The sequence below is a fragment of the Monopterus albus genome, unplaced genomic scaffold, assembly GCF_001952655.1.
Source record: "Monopterus albus unplaced genomic scaffold, M_albus_1.0 scaffold297.1, whole genome shotgun sequence".
Classification (NCBI taxonomy): Eukaryota; Metazoa; Chordata; class Actinopteri; order Synbranchiformes; family Synbranchidae; genus Monopterus; species Monopterus albus.
In genome coordinates, this window is record NW_018128177.1 from 276990 (window position 1) to 297326 (window position 20337).

A 20337-nucleotide genomic window follows, 5' to 3' on the forward strand; every position below is an offset into this window, starting at 1 on the left:
TGGTCCACAAGTCCCCACCAAACATCAGCTGAGGAATCAAAAAGCAAGTCAACATCAGGGGGTGTAGTCTGCAACATCTGTCTGAATGTGGTTTTTGGAGTTGCACGACATTGAACGGAACCGTCAGGAAAAGTGATGTCCACGTGGCATGATAAAGTATCTATCCAATTTTTATCTGACTAAAAATACCTAGCACACCAAAGTTAGTCTGATGTGGGTGAAAGTTTTTCCTAAATGCTAACACACTATTCTTGATTCCCTCAACAGGGAAATCCATACCCTTATCTTACTTATCAAAAGATGTGCACTTTGCGCTGACTGTGTGTTCCCGTAAGAGTAAACTGTATGCTCAGTGCCACGATGTTAAAAAGTTGGAAACAATGTAAGTTGGTCTAAAAATACTAATTTCAGGAAAAAGTGTGCGTCATCTGAGAGCGAAGTTCTGTTCTCACCCGTCCTTGTATATTAGGAGGTTTCTGTAACTCCTCACTTGAGTGTTCCCTTGCCCTTGTAAATTGATCAGCTAAATTTATGTAGTGGTTAACACAATCTCATAGTGACGTTTTGTCAGCATCAGACCATGTTCTTTTGAATTTAACACTATATGGCAATTTTTATCTAATTTTTTCGCAAAATTTTGTCTTAATGGATACATTGTTCTTTTCCCATCTGCAGGTATTTGAGGGTGTCTATAACAATGCCAGAATGCTTCATTTCCTCACAGCTGTTGTGGTGAGTCATTTGGCTTGTCAGTGTCCTTCCCTGAACATGATGGTTATTCTAGAAAATTAATGGCTTGCATCACCCCCTTTGGCACTTACCATAGCAGACAGAGATAAGATGCAACCTACCTCTATCTAAAGGTGCTTTCAGACCAGAGGAACTTTTTCATAGAACTATTGAGCAATTACTTCCTTTCCTGTGTGTCGGCACCACAGGAACTTGCAACAATAATGGTAGCTCCTACTTAAGGGTAGGTACTCTATAAACACAATAGGAACCATTAGTGATGTAGGTGTACGTTTACTGCACCACTGCTTAAATCCGTATCAGCTGTGTAAACGGTAATCAATGGCCGTCACCAACAGCATGGGGAGCTGCAGTCCACCAACAGAAGCTTCTGTAGAGAGTTAGTGGCTTCTTATATAATTAACATTGGCAATATATAAAGAAAGTACTTATTGGTAATGTAATGTTGCTATGTGTTAACCACTGTGAGCATGTTGGTTATTTGTTAACAGTCGGCCAGCTTAGTATTATGTCACTTTAGCGTTCCTATTGGCGATGCAAATGCAAACAGAACCCCCCCTCTGCTAATTCTTCTGGGAAAACAAGCATATATTGCTTTTGTTTGTGAAGAGGCAGACTGTACCCCCTGTGTCATGGGCTTGATGTGTCTATGAAATATTCACAGTATATAGGATACACTGTGAATATTTTACTAATTTAAATAGCAGTTTGTGTTTGAATCACCTTGCAGTTCAGAAGATTTTATAAAAATCTTTGTCTTTTCCAGGGTTCCACTTGTGACATAAGAGTGAAGAATGGAAGTGTATTTGAAGGCATATTCAAGACTCTAAGTTCTCGGGTACGAAGCCCATGTTGCGCAAATGGCACACACTTCCCTAAATATAAGAAAGCACTGCATATAATCCTATCACTATAATTCTAAAGTCCTGTCAAAGAAAAATATGGCATTTTCTTTTGTTGATTAATTTCTGTAGTGTGAGTTGGCTGTGGATGCGGTACACAAACGCAGTGGGGAGGAAGTCTCGACATCAGCTCATCCACGGAGGGAGGACATCACTGACACTATGATCTTCAGCCCCTCTGACTTGGTTACAATGATCTGCAGAGATGTTGACCTCAACTATGCTACCAGAGGTACAAACACACATGCTGGAGATCAGGGTACTAGGGCAGTAAAGTAATGAATACAAGCCTGCAATACATTTGTGACAGAGACATTTAGTTCTTAAAGAAAGAGGTCTAGGTGTGAAAGTAAATATTAGATTGTGTCCATGTTAAGAGCATCCTTGATTTATAGTAAGTGGGTTTTCTAAGGCCTGTAAGCAGTGAGAAAGTTTGAAAATGCAGTTTGAGTAACAAGTTGAGTATCCAGGTTGATCATCTGTCAAGACACTGGCTTGAATTTACTTTTTGATAATGTGTGGGAAAGAAAGATTAATATAAAAAGAGGAAGAAATATGATTAAAATAAACAAATGGAAACCTTTTAATATTTAAAATTAAAACTGAATGCAGGCTACTGAAAATTTTGGCAAAAGAGGCACTTTGAGTGTTTCATTGTGTCCTGAGTAACGCTGTGTCATTGGTACCAGATACATTCACAGACACGGCCATCAGCTCCAGCCGTGTCAATGGAGAACACAAGGAGAAGGTGTTGCAGAGATGGGAGGGAGGAGACAGTAATGGAGAGAGTTACGATCTGGACAATGATGCAGTGAGTTGCTTTGTCACATTTCAAAACAAACCAACCATCAAATCAAATAAAATGTCCTTTGGTTTCAAAATTGGTATAATAATAATATTCAGCCTCTTAGTTGTGTGATTTTATTTTATTTTATTTTTTTCTTCAGATCTTTTGTAACAAGCTGTCAGTCATTCACTGATAATATAAGTACTTATTTTACTGCCCCATTTTTCCATCTAGTCTAATGGCTGGGATGCCAATGAGATGTTCCGTTACAATGAAGCAAAATATGGAGTCACATCAACATATGATTCCAGCCTCTCTATGTATACGTAAGTTTCCATACAGATATGTTGCTTTCAGGAATTTCTGAAAAATTAATATTGCTAGGACGAGCCAAACATTGTAGAAAAAATTGTTCTAACATGTTGCTACTGTGGATTTAATCCATGCTACTTGATTTGGCACACAAAGGTTCTCCCATTTCTTGTGGATTTTTGGTACGCTAGTAGAATAGACATCGGTGGTTCCTTATTTTGTGGTTATCAAGGTAATGAAACAGGCAATTATCTGTCATTGTCCAGTGTACCACTGGAAAAAGGCAACTCTGAGGTCTATCGGCAGAGGGAGGCACGTGCCGCTCGCCTGGCAAGTGAGATTGAGTCTAGTCCCCAGTATCACCATCGTGTTAACCTGGAAAACGATGAGGGTAAAAGCGAGGAGGACAAGTACAGCGCTGTGGTGCGGGATAGCAGTGATCGGGAGAAGGGCCGTGAAAGTCCCCGTGACAGAGAACGTGAAAGGGGTCGAGACAGCCCTGGAGCCAGCAACAGGTGAGTAGGGCTACTCATACTGGTGGGCAGTAGGATTTGATTTTCAACAGGTATTAGTTCACATTCCACCCTCATAAACAGCAGCAACATGAGGAATTAAATTTTTATCCTACTTTCACATCAACCATTATTTTCTGTTATTTTTAGTATAATGGGAAATTGTACCTGAAGAGGTTTGATAGTTATTTATCTCCATAAATATCAAGCTCAGTCATTTTTTTTTTTTTGTTGGGTAATGATTATGCAGCTAACACATCTGACTGACTTTACGAAACTGTTGTAGTTCTGACATTTGTGATGAGAGAGATGGCTTACAAACAGCATTAAAATCGTGATCTCTGTTGCTAAAATTATACTTCTTAGACAACAAGTCAACAACAACTGACTGAAGAAGTTGAGGGAAAATGTGGAAAGTGTGTGGTTTAAAAAAAAAAAGAAAAAAAAGCTGTAACCAGTAAGCAAAATAATAATAATAGTCACAGTTACACATACTACTTCTTTCAATGTGGTTTCAATTGACTAAACAGTCTCTCCTCAGTCCAGTTATTAGCAGTTCTGAAGGTTTTGATTGCATCACATGACCTCCCTCGGACAAAGGGTTTTGACAAGTTGTCAAGACATTGTAGGTATTCAGATTTTTAATTTGAACATTTTCAAGACGTCTCATAAAAATTGAGTTTATTCTTAACCACTGAAATGACAGCTGACAAAAATTTCACCTAAAGGTGTGTTTGGTGGCTGTGCTGGAGGTTGCAGTTTATCCCACTATTATTTCAGTTGGCCACATTCCATCCTCTGAGGGCAAGATCATGTGAAAGACTAAAAGTCCCACAACAGCTACTAAGTGAACTTTGACTTTTGTTCTTGACCCTGAAAATATTGTTGACAAAACAGCATTACAAAAGTCATTTTAGATGGCACAGTATTTCTTGTCACCACTGTATTCTTTGTGTGTGACATGTATTCTTTGTTTTTCCAGGGAGGGCAAGTACATTCCATTACCTCAGCGTCAGAGAGAGATGAACCGGGAGCGAGCCGAGAGGGGTCCTGGCGGGCCTTCACCTCACAGTCGTCTAGGCGGAGGTTACCGCTTCCCCCCTCCGTCATCTTCTTCCCCGTCCCCGAGACCCCCCTTGCCCTCTGCTTCGGGGCCCCAGACCACCGTATCCCCGTCAGAGAGAAGCAGCCCTCTCTCAGGCCGAGTTGGGGCCTACACTCCCCACCACCCCCAGGGAAGCCCCAGCCCAGGTCCGGGCTCTAGCCCTGCAAGCCCATACACACCTGCCTCTCCTGGTGGACCAGCACCTACGCCAGCCTCTGCTTCTGCTGCCCCTTCCCCAACCAACCCCCCTGCCGTACATGGACACACAGTCCCTCATTCTCAGTCACTCCCACACTCCCTGTCAGATGCTGGCAGGCCTGTTAATGGAGGTAAATGTGAGAACCTATGACAAAAAGCATTTCAGCAGTATCTATGAATGTTGGTAAGGCATAATGAAAGTAGAAAACAAAAAGGTTTTGTTGTTGTTTTTGTCTTTAAGTCTCTGTTAGAACATCTCCTAAAGCTCAGAGACCTCCACAGTCGAGCAGGACAGTTCGCACTCCAAACTCGCACACTCAGTCCACAGGTAACATGAACTCAAGCTAGCTGCTGTTATTCAGTCTCTCCTGTGTTGTTGATTTTGTCTAAAACTTAACCTTTATCGTATCCTTGCAGCTATTCGCTCCCCTAAATCAGGCTCTTCGCAGGACACGCCTTATTTAGACACATCGTCTGTCTCCCTGCCTACCCAGAAGACGTCTGGCCCCGCCCCTCTCTTCCCTGTAGATGGTACTATCTCACCTTGAGCCTATAGTTATTGCACTTAAAAGTGTAAAATCAAAGTCAAAAACCATTTTTTCTTGTAGCGGTGAGCAGTAGATATATTCTGAGCTTGCTCTTTGCCCCCTCTACAGTGAATGAGATCCTTGGTGCAACTGCAAAGGAGCGCTCCACTGAGAGCCCCGGCATCACAGAGGAGGGCAAGAGTAATAAAGGTATGTGTACAAGACTAGAATTTGTTACCAATTAAATATTGTAAATAGGTTGTGTGCATGTATTTTGACAGTATCAATTGATTTAGCAGTTTTCAAAATTTCACATTTTCACTAACCTCTGTTTCCTCTCTCCTCCATTAGCTCCCTCAGTTCAGCGATTGTTGCATTTTGAAGAGCTGCGGAATTTTGCCGGGGGTTTCAGGGTGAGAATTAAGTTACCTTTCCATGAACTGTGAAATGAAGGAAAACAGCAGCCAATCAAAAGGTTATGTCTGGAGATGTCACTGTTGTCTGACTTCCCTTCAAAAAAATCACTTGTCTTATTTATTTGGTTGTGACCTTGTACACGAATTGCAAGGAATTCAATACCAGTTGGCCCGCACAGTGTGTCTGGGCGCTCTCAGGATCAGAACAGTGTGCTGATACACTCTGGGTTGAACATTTCTTAGTGTCAAACTTAGCTGCACATTACATTAGTCTTGGGTTTCTGTAATGCAAATGCAAATTTGATGAACTGAAGTTCAGCCTCTCATTTGCTATTTTTCTTACTCCTTTTGTGAAATAGTAATCTATTTAGGATTGTTGACTAGACAAACCCGTCAAAATAGGCTTTAGAAAATTGTTACTGGTATTTTTCATCATTTTCTGGCTATAGACCCCAAACACTTGAGAAAGTAATCAGATTAATGGAAGTAGTTGCAGCCCAGCTACATTTATGTTTGCTATATCTTATCTCCTTTTCTCTTCTCTTTGCTGTCACCGCCATCACCCGTGATTCATCTCATCACTACTATCATCATCTGCTTCTCTTTTTCTTCCAGCTCCAGCTAAGTGGAGGCAGCTCAAGCTCCCCCAGTTCTCCACCACAAGCAGCCCCTCCAGCTGTCACTGAGGTCGCTCAGTCCACTGCAGCCAAGCCCTCACCGTCAGACTCCCACCCTGAGCCCAAACCTCAGCCTTTAGCTCCCAGCCCCTCTCAGCCCCCACCTCAGCCATCACCTGCCCCCGCTGAGGACCCCATTAAGGAGAATGCAGCAGCCACTGGTGCAACAACGGCGGCCACTCCAACCTTGTTTCAGACAGGCAGTCACCAGCCGCACCACAGCCAGCCAGCACCCCAGGAAGTGAAGAGGTCCGGTCTGACACAACAGAGCGGGCAGAGGGTGTGGCAGAGTGAGTTTTAGAAAAGATGAGAGATTGCTCCTGGTAAACTATATGAGTTTTTTTTAATTTTGTCTTAAGATGGTGTAAACAGCTTTTTCTTTTTTATATCTTTTAGCCAAGTTAAGAAATCAACCTTAAATCCCAATGCTAAAGAGTTCAACCCTATCAAACCTCAGATACCTATGGTAAGTTCATTATTGTTAAATCTGGTGCTTCAGTAAGCACAAAAAGGCTTGAAAAAACCTTTTATAGTCAATCAGTTTTATGTTCAAAGATCTGTGGATTTTGCTGTAGGAATTCGCCAAAGAACACAGAGCAAACTGTGGTTGGGTAAGTGAGATGCAGGTTTATTTACCCCTGGTTGTCTTATCTTAACAGACAAAGCCCAACACTGCACCAACCCCACCTCGACCAACTCCTCCAAGCCCAGTGGTCCTACAGCACCCAGGCGGACAAGGGCCACTCTATAATGCTCCTTACCTCTCCTATGTGTCACAGATTCATTCTGTTCAGGTACATGAACAAAACCTTTACAGGGGCAGCAGTTTCTTATCAAAAACATGTAACCATTTCTGCAAGTTGTTTGGAAGTAACAACCAGGCCATGAACAATGACTTTCTTTTCATACCAGACGTGGCCATTTGAGCACATGATTTTAAAGGTACAGTTATTTCTACCAAGGTCATTTCTCAAGCAATTGTTTAGTTTAGCCAAAAACTAGTATAGGAATGTCTATTCATCCAGCCCAATGTGTCCTCTTTAAATGTCCCATTTTGTCTGAACAATTTAAAATCCAAAGACACTTCTTTCATTATCATATAATACAACAGAATTGTAAATATTAGGCAAACATTTCAGAAGCTGTAATCAGAGATGTTTTTGGAATTTTACTTAAACACTAAAGCAGTTAAATGAGGATCAGAGTCATTGCCAGTTTTCTATTAGTTGACTAATTGTTTCAACTTTAAATGTATATCTCAAAATGTTTGTGTTAAGTACTTGATCATTTCCATCTCACAGCCCCCACCCATGTACCAGTACACCATGTCTACAGTCGGCCAGGGAAAATACCCCAGGACCAAAGGTAAATGCAGCATTTCTCTCTTGTTTTAATTTGTTTCCAGTAAAATGGCTTCTAAAATAGGGGTGTAAAGAGTAACCTGTGTGTATTGGAAAATCAATACGAGAGTCAGAGATACAGCTGCTTTTGCTCAAATCCAAAGATTCGAACCAAATTAATTATTGTATTAAAAACAGTCAAATAGATGGGGAGTTCAAAAACTGATCTCTAGCAAGTTTCTTCTCTTTGTGCTCTAGCCTCTAGTGTGCATGTGCATTACACCATTCTTACAGAGCACATTGGCTAATAATGAAACCTGGTCAAAGTCGATAACTAAAGCTATTTAATTTGCAAGGACATGCCCTTAGTGTTATTGATAATATGGGATTTAGACAAATGATACTGACTCTGGAACAGAGGCGCAAAATAAGTGAAGCCTTTCAGTGAAAGTCAGGTGCATCCCAGCATCTATAAGGTGAAGTAAACATCCTGTTTTATGTATTTGGTTTTGGTACATATTGGATCGTGTGAGATGGACACACACGTACCCCTTTTCTAAAATAAACCTTCTCATTTCTGAAGATATTTAAAGGCAGCTTGAGTCATTTTCAGAACATAGTGCTGAGACTGAAGCTTTTCAGTTAAGCCATACTAAATCATGCTTTTATTAGTTTGTTGTGTGTTACAGTTGTACTACAAAGGACCAGACTGCTTTAACGTACAGCACAAATGTACATCTACTTTACAAACCAATTGTCAGAGCTGCCTCTCACAGTAGGTCTATGTGCAGTGTTTTGAACATGTTTCTATTGTCTTGATAATTCTTTGCCTCCGTTAGGCTCAGTAGTGGCCCCACGCTCTGATCATGGTACTTCAGGACCCCCCATGCTGCAAGCTGCAGCATCAGCAGCTGGGGCCCCTCTGGTAGCATCCCCCTACCCTCAGTCATACCTTCAATACAACCCGCAGCAGTACGGCCAGCAGCAGGTCATCCAGGCCATGACACCCTACCCTGGACAGGTAGGACAAATAACCTCTTTTGTAATACAACTTTGAAATGGTTAGCAGAATGTTTGCAGTACTACACTGTGTGCACAATTATTAGGCAAGTGAGTATTTTGACCATATCATCATTTTATCCATAATTTCCAACTCCAAGCAGTATAAACTTGAACGCTTATTGGACTTGATGCATATCAGGTGATGTGTTTTAGTGTAACGAGGGAGGGTGTGGCCTAAGGAGATCAACACCCTATATCAAGGTGTGCATAATTATTAGGCAGAATGTTCTCCTCTGGAAAAATGGGCCAAAAAAGAGATTTAACTGACTCTGAAAAGTCAAAAATTGTAAAAAGTCTTTCACAGGGATGCAGCACTCTTGAAATATCTAAGATATTGGGGCGTGATCACAGAACTATCAAACATTTTATAGCAAATAGTCACCAGGGTCGCCAGAAACGTGTTGAGAAGAAAAGATGCAAATTAACCACCAGAGATTTGAGAAGAATCAAATATGAAGCTACCAGGAACCCATTATCCTCCAGTGCTGCCATATTCCACAACTGCAACCTACCTGGAGTGTCAAGAAGTACAAGGTGTTCAGTTCTCAGAGACATGGCCAAGGTAAGAAAGGCTGAAACCCGACCACCTCTGAACAAGACACATAAGTTGAAACGTCAAGAATGGGCCAAGAAATATCTGAAGACAGATTTTTCAAAGGTTTTGTGGACTGATGAGATGAGAGTGACTCTTGACGGACCAGATGGATGGGCCCGTGGTTGGATCAGTAACGGACACAGAGCTCCACTTCGACTCAGACGCCAGCAAGGTGGAGGTGGGGTACTGGTATGGGCTGGTATTATTAAAGATGAGCTAGTTGGACCTTTTCGGGTTGAAAATGGACTCAAAATCAACTCTCAGACCTACTGCCAATTTTTAGAAGACACTTTCTTCAAGCAGTGGTACAGGAAAAAGTCTGCATCTTTCAAGAAGACTTTGATTTTTATGCAAGACAACGCTCCATCACATGCATCAAAGTACTCCACTGCGTGGCTGGCCAGTAAAGGCCTTAAAGATGAAAAACTAATGACATGGCCCCCTTCTTCACCTGACTTAAACCCTATTGAGAACCTTTGGGCCCTTCTTAAGCAGGAAATTTACAGTGAAGGTAAACAGTACACCTCTCTGAACAGTCTCTGGGAGGCTGTGGTTGCGGCTGCACAAAAAGTTGATTCTGACCAGATCAACAAACTGACTGACTCTGTGAATGGAAGGCTTGTTTCTGTTATCGAAAAGAAGGGTGGCTAGATTGGTCACTGAGGTTTTCTGTTTGGAATTTCAGAACTGTTTATTTGTAAATTATGAGTTTGTTTATTATTCTCACTTTAACAGGTGAAAATCTTTGTTTTTTATTTAGCTGCATGATAATTCTGCACACTAATAGTTGCCTAATAATGGTGTACATGTAGATATTCTCTTAAGAAAGCCAAAACTTCACTTTTACTACTTAAATGTTCAGGTTTGAGGGTTTGTTAACATTTTGGATTGACCAAGAGCACTGTAGTTGTGCAATGACAAAATTAATCCTCAAAAATACAACTTGCCTAATAATTATGCACACAGTGTATTAAAAGAAACCTAATTGCTAAGTAGGATCATCTAATTCTGAGAGCTTGTTAATCATAACAGCTGCTATCTTGCTTCCACATTTAAAACAATAGGAAAATTAGAAAATGTGCTTATTTGTTCCTGTCTTTTCCTCCTGTCTGCAGCCAATGTATTCCATGCTGCAGGGTGGAGCCAGGATGATAGGTCAAGGTGCAGGTGCACCAGCCCTGGGTCCCCCAGGAGGCCCCCAGTTTCCTGCACAGGGAGACGGCCCTCAGGGACCACAGCAGGGCATCTATGGTGAGTGGAACCAATTCTCCTGCTTGATAATGAGAAACAAAATGTTTACATATGCAAGGTTCAAAAATTTCAAATCACACTACTTCTCATACTTTATTAGGGGATTTTACACAATGGGCCTCATTCACTAATATATACATAGAAATGTTGATACCTTACGCTCTCTCCTGAAGGAACGGGCTGCAACATCTTCCAGCAAGGCTCCATGTGCCATCTTAACACTAAGCTGGAAGCAAATTGGAATCGTTTCTGTATCCTGTAGCCTTCTAAGAGGCTGCAAATTAGCCAGGTGGTTACCACTTAACACTGGCTATGTATGTGTAATTTTATGGCACTAGAAATTAGTAGGAATAGTTGATGATTGTGGGCCAAGTCACAAACAATATATGATTTTACATGGTCTACTTGTTAGCTAGAACTGGGAATATAATTTTTTTACAGATATATTGTTGGGCTTTTTTTGCCTTTTGTTAATTACTGCACCTCTTCGTGCACTGCCTCGTAACCACTCGGCTACAGAGTGGCCACAATATTTGGATATTTTACTTATAACTGATTGAGGATGAAAGGGCATTAATTTTGTGGTTATTTAATAGGCTACGTTTGGCAAATGCATTAGTAAGTTGATGGTTAATTTTAAATTATATTTATATGTAATTATATTAAAGCCTTTTTAGTTAGTGTGGTTTTAGTTAAAATCTGCATTTTTAAGACAGCTGGGCCTTCATTAAAGAACAAATTTAGTTAAGAAAATGTTGATAAATCCTGGATTTGTGTGTACATTGTTTAAGCACAGGTTTGTTCATACACATGGTTTGTGAATGAGGTCCAATGTCCTGATTATGGACCTTGGTTAAAACACTTAAAGGTACTCGCAGTTTATCAGTTGTTGATAGGAAGCATATTATTATTGGTAAATTCAATCCTGTCAAGAGTCTCACATTACATTCACAGTAAAGTAAAACTTGATAGAATGGTTCTTTTAAAGTACTGTTTTTTTTGTTTTGTTTTGTTTTGTGCAGCCCCACAGTCCTTCTCCCACCACTCAGGTACAGTGCATCAGCCACAGCCTTCCAGTACCCCGACAGGCAACCAGCCCCCGCCCCAGCACGCTGCACCTAGCCCTGGACAGGTGAGATACCCTGTACAAGACTGCTATATTTCCCATTATAGATACCTAGTTAAATTTACCATATTGTCTCTATTAATGTTCTTTCAGAATGCCCAGTCAGGCCCACAGCCACAATCCTTGTACCACTCAGGTCCCTTATCAGCTCCCACCCCACCCAGCATGCCACCAGGCCACACGTCTCCACAGGGCTCTTACCCCATTCAGGGCTACAGCATCCACAGTCACCAGGGCATCCCACCCTCATACCCCCTGGGACAGATAGCACAGGTATGGCTCTATGGTGTTGTCTTTCAAAGCTTGAAAACATTTAGTTTGGCAGGTGTACTTTTAGGGACGTGCTGAGCCAAACAGGGCCAGAAACCTTTGACTCTGATCTAATCTTTGTCCGTCCCTCTTCCAGGCCCATGTACAAGGAGCCATGTCAGGTCCCCACCACTCAGCAAACCACGGTCAGCCCCAGTTAGTGATGTTACAGCCGCCCCCTCAGCAGGGCCCTGGCTCAGTGCCCCAGCATGGACCTCAGCAGGGAGCACACCAACACTTCTACATACCACAAGGTATGACATGGCTGAACATGTACAGTGAGGAACAGAAATATTTGAACACCCTGCGATTTTGCAAGTTCTCCCACTTAGAAATCATGGAGGGGTCTGAAATTCACATTGTAGGTTCATTCCCACTCTGAGAGACAGAATAAAAAAAAAAAAATTCAGGAAATCACATTGTATGATTTTTAAAGAATTTATTTGTCTTGCACTGCTGAACATAAGTATTTGAACACCTGAGAAAATCAGTGTTAATATTTGGTACAGAAACCTTTGTTTGCAATTACAGAGGTCAAACGTTTCCTGTAGTTCTTGACCAGGTTTGCACACACTGCAACAGGGATTTTGGCCCACTCCTCCACACAGATCTCCTCTAGATCTGTCAGGTTTCGGGGCTGTCGCTGAGCAACGCGGAGTTGAAGCTCCCTCCAAAGATGTTGTATTGGATTGAGGTCTGGAGACTGGCTAGGCCACTCCAGAACCTTGATATGCTTCTTACGGAGCCACTCCTTGGTTATCCTGGCTGTGTGCTTCGGGTCGTTGTCATGTTGGAAGACCCAGCCACGACCCATCTTCAATGCTCTGACTGAGGGAAGGAGGTTGTTGCTCAAAATCTCACAATAAATGGCCCCATTCATCCTCTCCTCAATACGGTGCAGACGTCCTGTCCCCTTCTTTCTCCCATGCCTCCTCTGGATCATCCAGATGGTCTTTGGCAAACTTCAGACGGGCCTGGACATGTGATGACTTGAGCAGGGGAACCTTCCGTGCAATGCATGATTTGAAACCATGACGGCGTAGTGTTCTACCGACAGTGACCTTTGAAACTGTGGTCCCAGCTCTCTTCATGTCATTGACCAGCTCCTCCCTTGTAGTTCTGGGCTGATTCCTCACCTTTCTCATCATCCGTGATACCCCACGAGGTGAGATCTTGCATGGCGCCCCAGTCCGAGGGAGATTGACAGTCGTCTTTAGCCTCTTCCATTTTCTAACAATTGCTCCAACAGTTGATCTGTTTTCACCAAGCTGCTTGGCAATTGCCCCGTAGCCCTTTCCAGCCTTGTGGAGGTCCACAATTTTGTCTCTGGTGTCTTTTGACAGCTCTTTGGTCTTGCCCATGGTAGTAGTTGGCGTCTGACTGACTGTGGGGTGGACAGGTGTCTTTAAAGAGCTCAGACAGGTGCTACTAATTTAGATTAATGAGTGGAGTAGAGGTGGACTTTTTCAAGGCACAGTAACAGGTCTTTGAGAGCCAGAATTCTTGCTGTTTCTCAGGTGTTTAAATACTTATGTTCAGCAGTGCAAGACAAATAAAATCTTTAAAAATCATACAATGTGATTTCCTGAAATTTTTTTTTAATTCTGTCTCTCAGAGTGGGAATGCACCTACAATGTGAATTTCAGACCCCTCCATGATTTGGGGAGAACTTGCAAAATCACAGGGTGTTCAAATATTTCTGTTCCTCACTGTATAGGTGATAGCGATTCCTTGTATGTGTGTAGAAGTAAGTGTGTAGAATTTACAGTTTTCTGTGTACCTCCCACAGCGATGCAGGTACAAACACATCCTGCTCCCTTCCACCCATCTGGAAATTAAACCACTCCAGGCACTCCCAGCTGTCCCCAGGAATGAGCCACTGCTGCTGGATACGAGGCCCAGACTGAATGGAAGGGACAACAACGGCACCTTATTCTTCTACTGTAATGTTCTTCATCAGTAGAAACATTGAGGAGATGAGGACGGCCTTTTTATATTTAATGCTGGTGATGAAGGCGGCAGACGACAGCAGCAGTGTCCCTGTTCTTCTCTCCAACTTCTAGCCTTTTCAAAGACACGAGGCACCTTGCTGGGCAGACAAGATGAAAAATGGAAGCAGATGCTTTATCTTCCACAAATGTGTCTTAGCTTTGCAGGCTTTTGCAAAGTACCAAGACACGAACAGAAATGCAGACTGTTGCAGGATTCTCGCATACACAGCATGAAAGGAGGGTTTTGAAGAGAAGAGGGAATTTTTAGCAAATCATTTTTCTTTTTTTAACTCAGTCTAGTAGTTATACCACCCCTTCTCTCCTGTAGGAAAAAAAAAATTAATAAAAAAGGACAAGGAAAAAATATTAAAACAATGACCAAAAATAAAGTTTTCAACTCAACTACAAAGCTCTTTTATTGTGTTAATAACTGTGCATGTCTGGAGTATTGCTGTTACAGTTTTGCTCATCCCTGCATAAAGTTAAGAACTATATTGAAAGAAATGTATTTTTAACGAGACAAATGCATTTACTGAAGAAAATGCATGTGGATGCCGATTGCTGATGAATTGCCCTGAAAATGCTGAGATGCATTGCTGAAACAGCTGAAGGCTGAGATGCAATGCTGAATAATTATGGAAGATGAAATGAAGAACTAAAGTTGGGAATTTAACTTCCTCATCTGAAGAAGGTGAGAGCTTGAGAGCATTCCTAAAACAGTGGAAAGCTTAATCCCAAAGTAAGAGGTAGAAATTAAATGGCTTAAAGTTCTAAAAGAATAGCTTTTACTGACATCTGACATATTTTGAAGGCAGATCATGTGTGTATGTATGGGTGTGTTACTGTGCTACTTGTACCTGTGTTTGTGTGACTGTATTGCTTTGACTGCACTGTGTATTTTGGGTGGTTTGTTAGTGTGTGTGTGTGTGTGTGTGTTACTGTGTGACCGTTTGTGTGGTACTATGTCAATTTTTATTTTTCTGTTTTAACCAATTACCACTGTATTTGGTACAGCAGGTCAGGGTTCAGTTCCCCATCAGGGCATAAGTCATTTTGGGAGTGTAGTTTAGATCTCTGTCCAATCTCAGTCTCGTGTGATTATGGAATGAATGTCTTCTTGAATAGCAACCAATATATTCTAGCCTATTACAAGATCCTGATTTCTGGATCTCTGTGTTGTGTATATATATTCTATCTTATTACAAGTTCTGTCCTTATGGCTTCCAAATCATTCCTTCCAGACATTCATACCATCATCCATCAGATTTGTTAGGTTAAAGTGTTTATAAATAACTGGTAATCATTGGATATGATGTGAAAATAACATAATTCTTTCTGAGACTAGTAAAATCATTCAACTTTTACTTAAAGAAAAGCTGTTTAATTTGACTTTATATTTTTTGCCAGAATACACATTCATCATCTTTGATAAGCAGTGATGAGCAGATCCCAGGATAGAAGAGGAGCAGCGCACGGTGGGAGATGTCAACATGTTCCTAACGGACCCAACAGACCTCTGGCATGAGAATGCAGGCAACAGTGGATGGATGGGATTGATGCAGGTGTATGGTTTGTTGTAAGATGACTTCCACAATAAACTTTTAAATAGTATTTTTTGTGTTTGTCAGGAAAAGTAAACTGCTCCTAACATTCAGTACTATCCTATGTTGACTAAAAATAATAGGATGGATACATTGCTCGGTTCTGATTCCTTAGATATAAACTACATTTGATAGCATGTGATAAGCTGTGTTGCTAGACTTGCCAAAGCAGCTGAAAACTGTAAATGTGGTAATGTGGTTGGGACTGGTGGTGCTTCATGTACAGTATATATGTAGCTATAGCCTACAGCAATCAGACGTCAGAAACGTGGTCTTCAACGTGAGTTCATGTTTATTTTATATTTTATTGTGTCAGCTTGAAACCATACAAACATGTAGTGTACTCGAACAGGAATGTGCATGGCGAATCAAATCCCAAACAATCCATGAACCAATAAATGACACGTCTCGATTGCACTTCACTTTATTGACCACCGGATGGCGTACTGTTTAGATATACACTACATAACCTTTTTTAAAATTGTGTCAAAGCTTCAACAAAGCCTCGATCAGCCATCACTAATAGTAAGGCTGCCCTTTAGTGGTGGCACACAGCATTTCACCAATCTTAACAAGTGTGACCCATTACTGCCTGCTAGTCAAGTGAATGACAATTTAGTGGTACAAATAGCAATGTATGTACATGGTCACAATTTTTGTGAGTATGTGTAGAAAAGATCTGTACGTAAAAACGTTTTTGAACAGGTGAATAAAACTGGTAAATTGTTACTCAAAGACACTGAAAAAAGCATGTTTGTGAACATCTGTGTACAGACAGAAAGTAGCAAATTGCACATACAGCTCTGTTGAGAAGTACTGAGGTTTAGTGTGAATCACACCTGGATCTGATTGGTCCAGATCAGGGGATAAGGATACAGAGCACCTATTAGGTTTTTAGAAAGCACAGCGTTAAGCAAGATGATATAATGTGAACTGAGTGAGGTTATTTTCTAATAGTGGTAGGTAGGAGCCGTTCTGATCCACATTCCAGTCTAGAAGGTGGCGGTAATGCACTTCAAGCTGTTTGCTAACCGCCATTAAATAACAGAAGAAGAAGAATCTGATTGGACAGTGACAGTCCAATCACAGAGCAGAGTCAAATTGTCCAATCAGGTGGTAGCTGGGTTCTTTAAATTAATTTCCGGAGGCAGTTCTGTAAAGTTGGCTGTGGTGGAGATTGAAGATGGATAGGAGCGGGAGCTGTTCTGCTACTTAGGTGAGGCGAAAATTGTAGGAAATCACAGTAAGTATTTCATGTGTTGCGTTTTGCATGTAGCCAGCGCGCAGGTGCTTCGCTGTTAACACAGTTGTCCAAATTTATGTTTTTTTATTCCAGGTGGGATACTTTATCTAGCGTTAGCCTAATGCTAATGTAGGACGTTAGCAAACCTCTGCTAGCATGAAAGTTTTCAAGGGTAACTACTGTTTTGTTTTGCTTTGCCTGTCAGTTGTCAGGCTAATTGTGAAAGCTTCTCGATCTAGGAGAAGTCAATACAAAGACTCCGACCGGTTTTGATCTCACCGGGTCTTCATCAGCACAGAAACTTATCAAATTGTTTGCACCTGTATGTTTCTGTCCTGATGAAGACCCGGTGAGGTCAAAACCGGTCGGCATCTTTTTACTGAGATGCCTTGTTACAGATGAGAGTGCTGCATTTAAAATTTAGCTTAAATAATAGCGCAAAGGCATTAGTAGAGAAATATATCTAACTTACCAAAAGTTAAAGTAGTCACAGTTAGTTTGTACAGGTTTATGTGATCAGAGTAATTGTTATAACTAGGACAGACATTATAGGACTAACTCCCCCCATGTGTCTTTCAATAGGCCACAGAACGCATGGACAAGAATATGGGACTCCTACAGCTTAAACAGCCTTGGGCGTGTTGCCAGGAGGACCGACAGTGTTCAGGGCCCCTGTTACTCCTACATATGGACGTCAATGGTGAGTTGATGAGGTGAGAAACATATTTTAAAGTTGTGTTGGTTCAAGTGAGAGTACTATACTAGTACTGATGGGTTCAGGTCAGACTAATGTCTCCGCTCTTTTTTCCTGACAAACTAATTTCAAAAGTGTTTGAGCAGTCTTGATTGTAATGAAAATGCTCAAATCTAACACTAATTAACACATTTAATTCGAATCTGACCCATTTTTCCCCCACTGACAAAGCTAGTTTGATATATGGTGTGCATGTTAGTGTCTTTATTAGTGCTTTCACTCTGCAATTGTCCACAGGGTCAGAATGAACTTTAGTGTAACAGTTTCATTTACTGTATGATAAAGCTTTGTTGTGCTTTAAACCAAAACTTCAGAGCCTGTATTGCTTTAGCAAAAAGTTTTATCTGTAATGTTTATGGCAAACAGTGATTGACCATTGCTCTCAAGTGAAACAGCATGCAAGTAGAACTGTCTTAAATTCACTGTGGACAAACGTGTAAGCTGTTGTACAGGTTCTGATCCTCCAAATGGCCAGAAACATGACTCAATCCAGCTGTGCAGTTAACTACATATCAATATGTTAAACAGTTCTCCAGGCTTTATAGTGATACTGCTTTTCAGTCAGCTGACAACTTTGCTACAGTCTACCTTGTAGAACTATTTGTATATTTAAACACTGCATGTTTCAGAGGAGTGTCCACTTTTTTTTTTGTTCTGTAACAGGTTTGTGCACGTTCCCCTGCCTTGAAGCCATCAACCCTCATGAAAGCCTGGTGGACAAGACATTTCTCCACGTGGGGGCCCCTTTTTAAAGGGCACTGGACTCATAGTTCTTCACTAGGGAGAGTGAAGAACTAGGAGACTTGATCCAGTGCCTGCCATCTCAGACATTAAAAATCAGAACAAGAACATTTTACAGTTGCAAGAGCTTTATTAAAGAAACAGCAGAGCCTGGAAAAATCACTTTAAACACTGCTGAGGTTTCGGTTAAGATGGGAAATGCCTCCTGGTGGAGTCATCTTCTCCATACTGCATGGAGAAGATGTGAGGTACTCCAACTTTGGCAGCTGGATGGAGAGCCTGCAAAAGAAGAGTTTTGTAAAGCTTCAATTTAAATAATAAATGGTCCATTTATAAACAAACCTGCCCATCTCTGTGCATGTCCTCAAGAATGCTGCTGCCGATGGTCTGGCCACAGTGACATCCGGTTAAGGATCACCTAAGGGGGAACTGAAAAAGCTAGTTAAGCATGATATGCTCTACAATTTCAATCCATTGTTTTGGTTTTGATGGGTTTGCTTAATCTTGAAGCAAAAGGCTTTTAGCAGGCACATTTGTACCTGGGCAGTAAACATACTTTTATATGCAGACTGCAAAGTTCCAAGTCAATATTTGGACAAAATCAGGGGGAGAAAAAACTGAAAGATGTCATCTCACCACATGTTGAAATGCTGTCTCTGAATTACTGGTGGCAAGGAAAGGCCAGACTGCTGGGTTCATCGCCATCAAGCCTATAAAGAACATTCACTCATGTTTACCCTCAATTTATGAAACACTGTTAGGTTATTTTTTAGTTAGATATTCAGAGATTTGTTGTCTATGAATGTTTAGTGCAGACTGCAGGCACGTCAAGGTTACAGGAAAACTGCTGTTAGTGTCAACTGTAATGCTAGTCTTAATATTTGTCTTAATGTGTAAGGTTATGTCCAATTGTTTTAGTACACACCACGAAAACAACAGTCACGCACCTTGACTTTTCCGCATGTTTTGCCTAAACGATAGAGCAGCTGCAAAGCTTTCTTATCGGGTGGCGTCACGGTTTGACGCCCCTTGTAGCATGGGCTAGCCCAAAAATGATTAATATTATATACGACATGCAGGGGAGCTGGAGGGAAGATGATGACAGTAAGACTTCTTCTGCAGTAAATGTACACACCGAACATGCTCTTATTCATCCTCTAAAGCAGTTTGCCAGAGTGCACATTCATCATCTTGGATAAGCAGCGATGGGCAGATCCCAGTATAGAAGTGGAGCAGCGCATGGTGGGAGATGTCAACATGTTCCTGATGGACCCAACAGACCTCTCCTCGGCTGAGCTGGAGATCATGATAGCAGATGTACCTCACATCTTCTCCGTGCAGTATGGAGAAGATGTGAGGTACTCTACCTTGATGATCCCACCAGTTGGTATTTCCTATCTTGGCCAAAACCTCAGCAGCTGGTGGAGCTGGATGGAGAGCCTGCAAAAGAAAAAAAAAGTTTTGTAAAGCTTTGATTTCAATAATAAATGGTCCATTTATAAACAAACTTGCCTATCTCTGTGCATGTCCTCAAGAATGCTGCTGCTGATGATGATTGTCTGGACACAGAATGACATTTGGTTAAGGATCGCCTAAGTGGGGAACGGAAAAAGCCAACAATGGATGAGAAAACCTGTAATAATTAAAAGCTCTACATAGCTGATGGTTTGTCTGGACTTCAGTCTAAACGGAGGCTCCGTCTCACACAGACGTGGCAGAAAACCTCTTTACTCACGTACCAACCTAAAAAGGTTTGTCCACTACAACAAAGAAATCCGTGTCAAAGACCAGTGTCCTCTAAACATTAGTGAACGTGTTGGGTGTTTAAAACAAGAAGGTGCTAACGTTAATCTAGTCCAGATATATTAGATATGTAACACTTCCCATAACGCTGTCAGTCAGACTACAGAGCCAACGGGGGATAGGTGGCTAGTTACCGCCAAAATCTCATAGAACGACGTTTTAATAAACAAATTAACCTCATTGTTAAAATGAACATGCTAAACCAAAACAATAGGGTATCGGAAGGCTGACCACATATAGAACTAATCAGAGGACACATGGCTGGTTTGTCTTCAGCCCGAAAGGCTTCTTGCTAGCAGAGCTTTGCTAACGCCACACGCTAACACTAAACTCCC

At 41.4% G+C, this 20337-nt stretch overlaps 1 protein-coding gene and 1 long non-coding RNA gene across 4 annotated transcripts in view; both read left to right on the top strand.

The window, feature by feature from the left end:
• The window catches only part of LOC109973619 (ataxin-2-like protein), a 21486-nt gene extending 7213 nt beyond the window's left edge, over positions 1–14273 (top strand). Inside the window, 22 exon segments of the mRNA XM_020623355.1 lie at positions 676–732; positions 1517–1588; positions 1725–1884; positions 2342–2463; positions 2674–2765; positions 3018–3266; positions 4246–4697; positions 4808–4894; positions 4984–5097; positions 5223–5303; positions 5445–5506; positions 6125–6371; positions 6374–6476; positions 6583–6652; positions 6846–6980; positions 7488–7551; positions 8366–8547; positions 10299–10434; positions 11457–11566; positions 11654–11833; positions 11967–12123; positions 13659–14273. Coding sequence (XP_020479011.1) covers positions 676–732; positions 1517–1588; positions 1725–1884; positions 2342–2463; positions 2674–2765; positions 3018–3266; positions 4246–4697; positions 4808–4894; positions 4984–5097; positions 5223–5303; positions 5445–5506; positions 6125–6371; positions 6374–6476; positions 6583–6652; positions 6846–6980; positions 7488–7551; positions 8366–8547; positions 10299–10434; positions 11457–11566; positions 11654–11833; positions 11967–12123; positions 13659–13708 — 2982 coding nt within the window. The 3' untranslated portion in view covers positions 13709–14273.
• Positions 14274–16432: 2159 nt separating this feature from the next.
• LOC109973618 (uncharacterized) lies at positions 16433–18842 on the top strand. Of its 3 annotated transcripts, none has more exons than XR_002276846.1 (3): positions 16433–16677; positions 17287–17417; positions 18122–18842. It is a non-coding gene; the product is annotated as an uncharacterized LOC109973618 (long non-coding RNA). The 3 variants fall into 3 exon arrangements; XR_002276847.1 differs by having other exon boundaries at positions 16436–16704; positions 17287–17404; XR_002276845.1 differs by having other exon boundaries at positions 16590–16677; positions 17287–17404.
• Positions 18843–20337: the final 1495 nt, after the last annotated feature.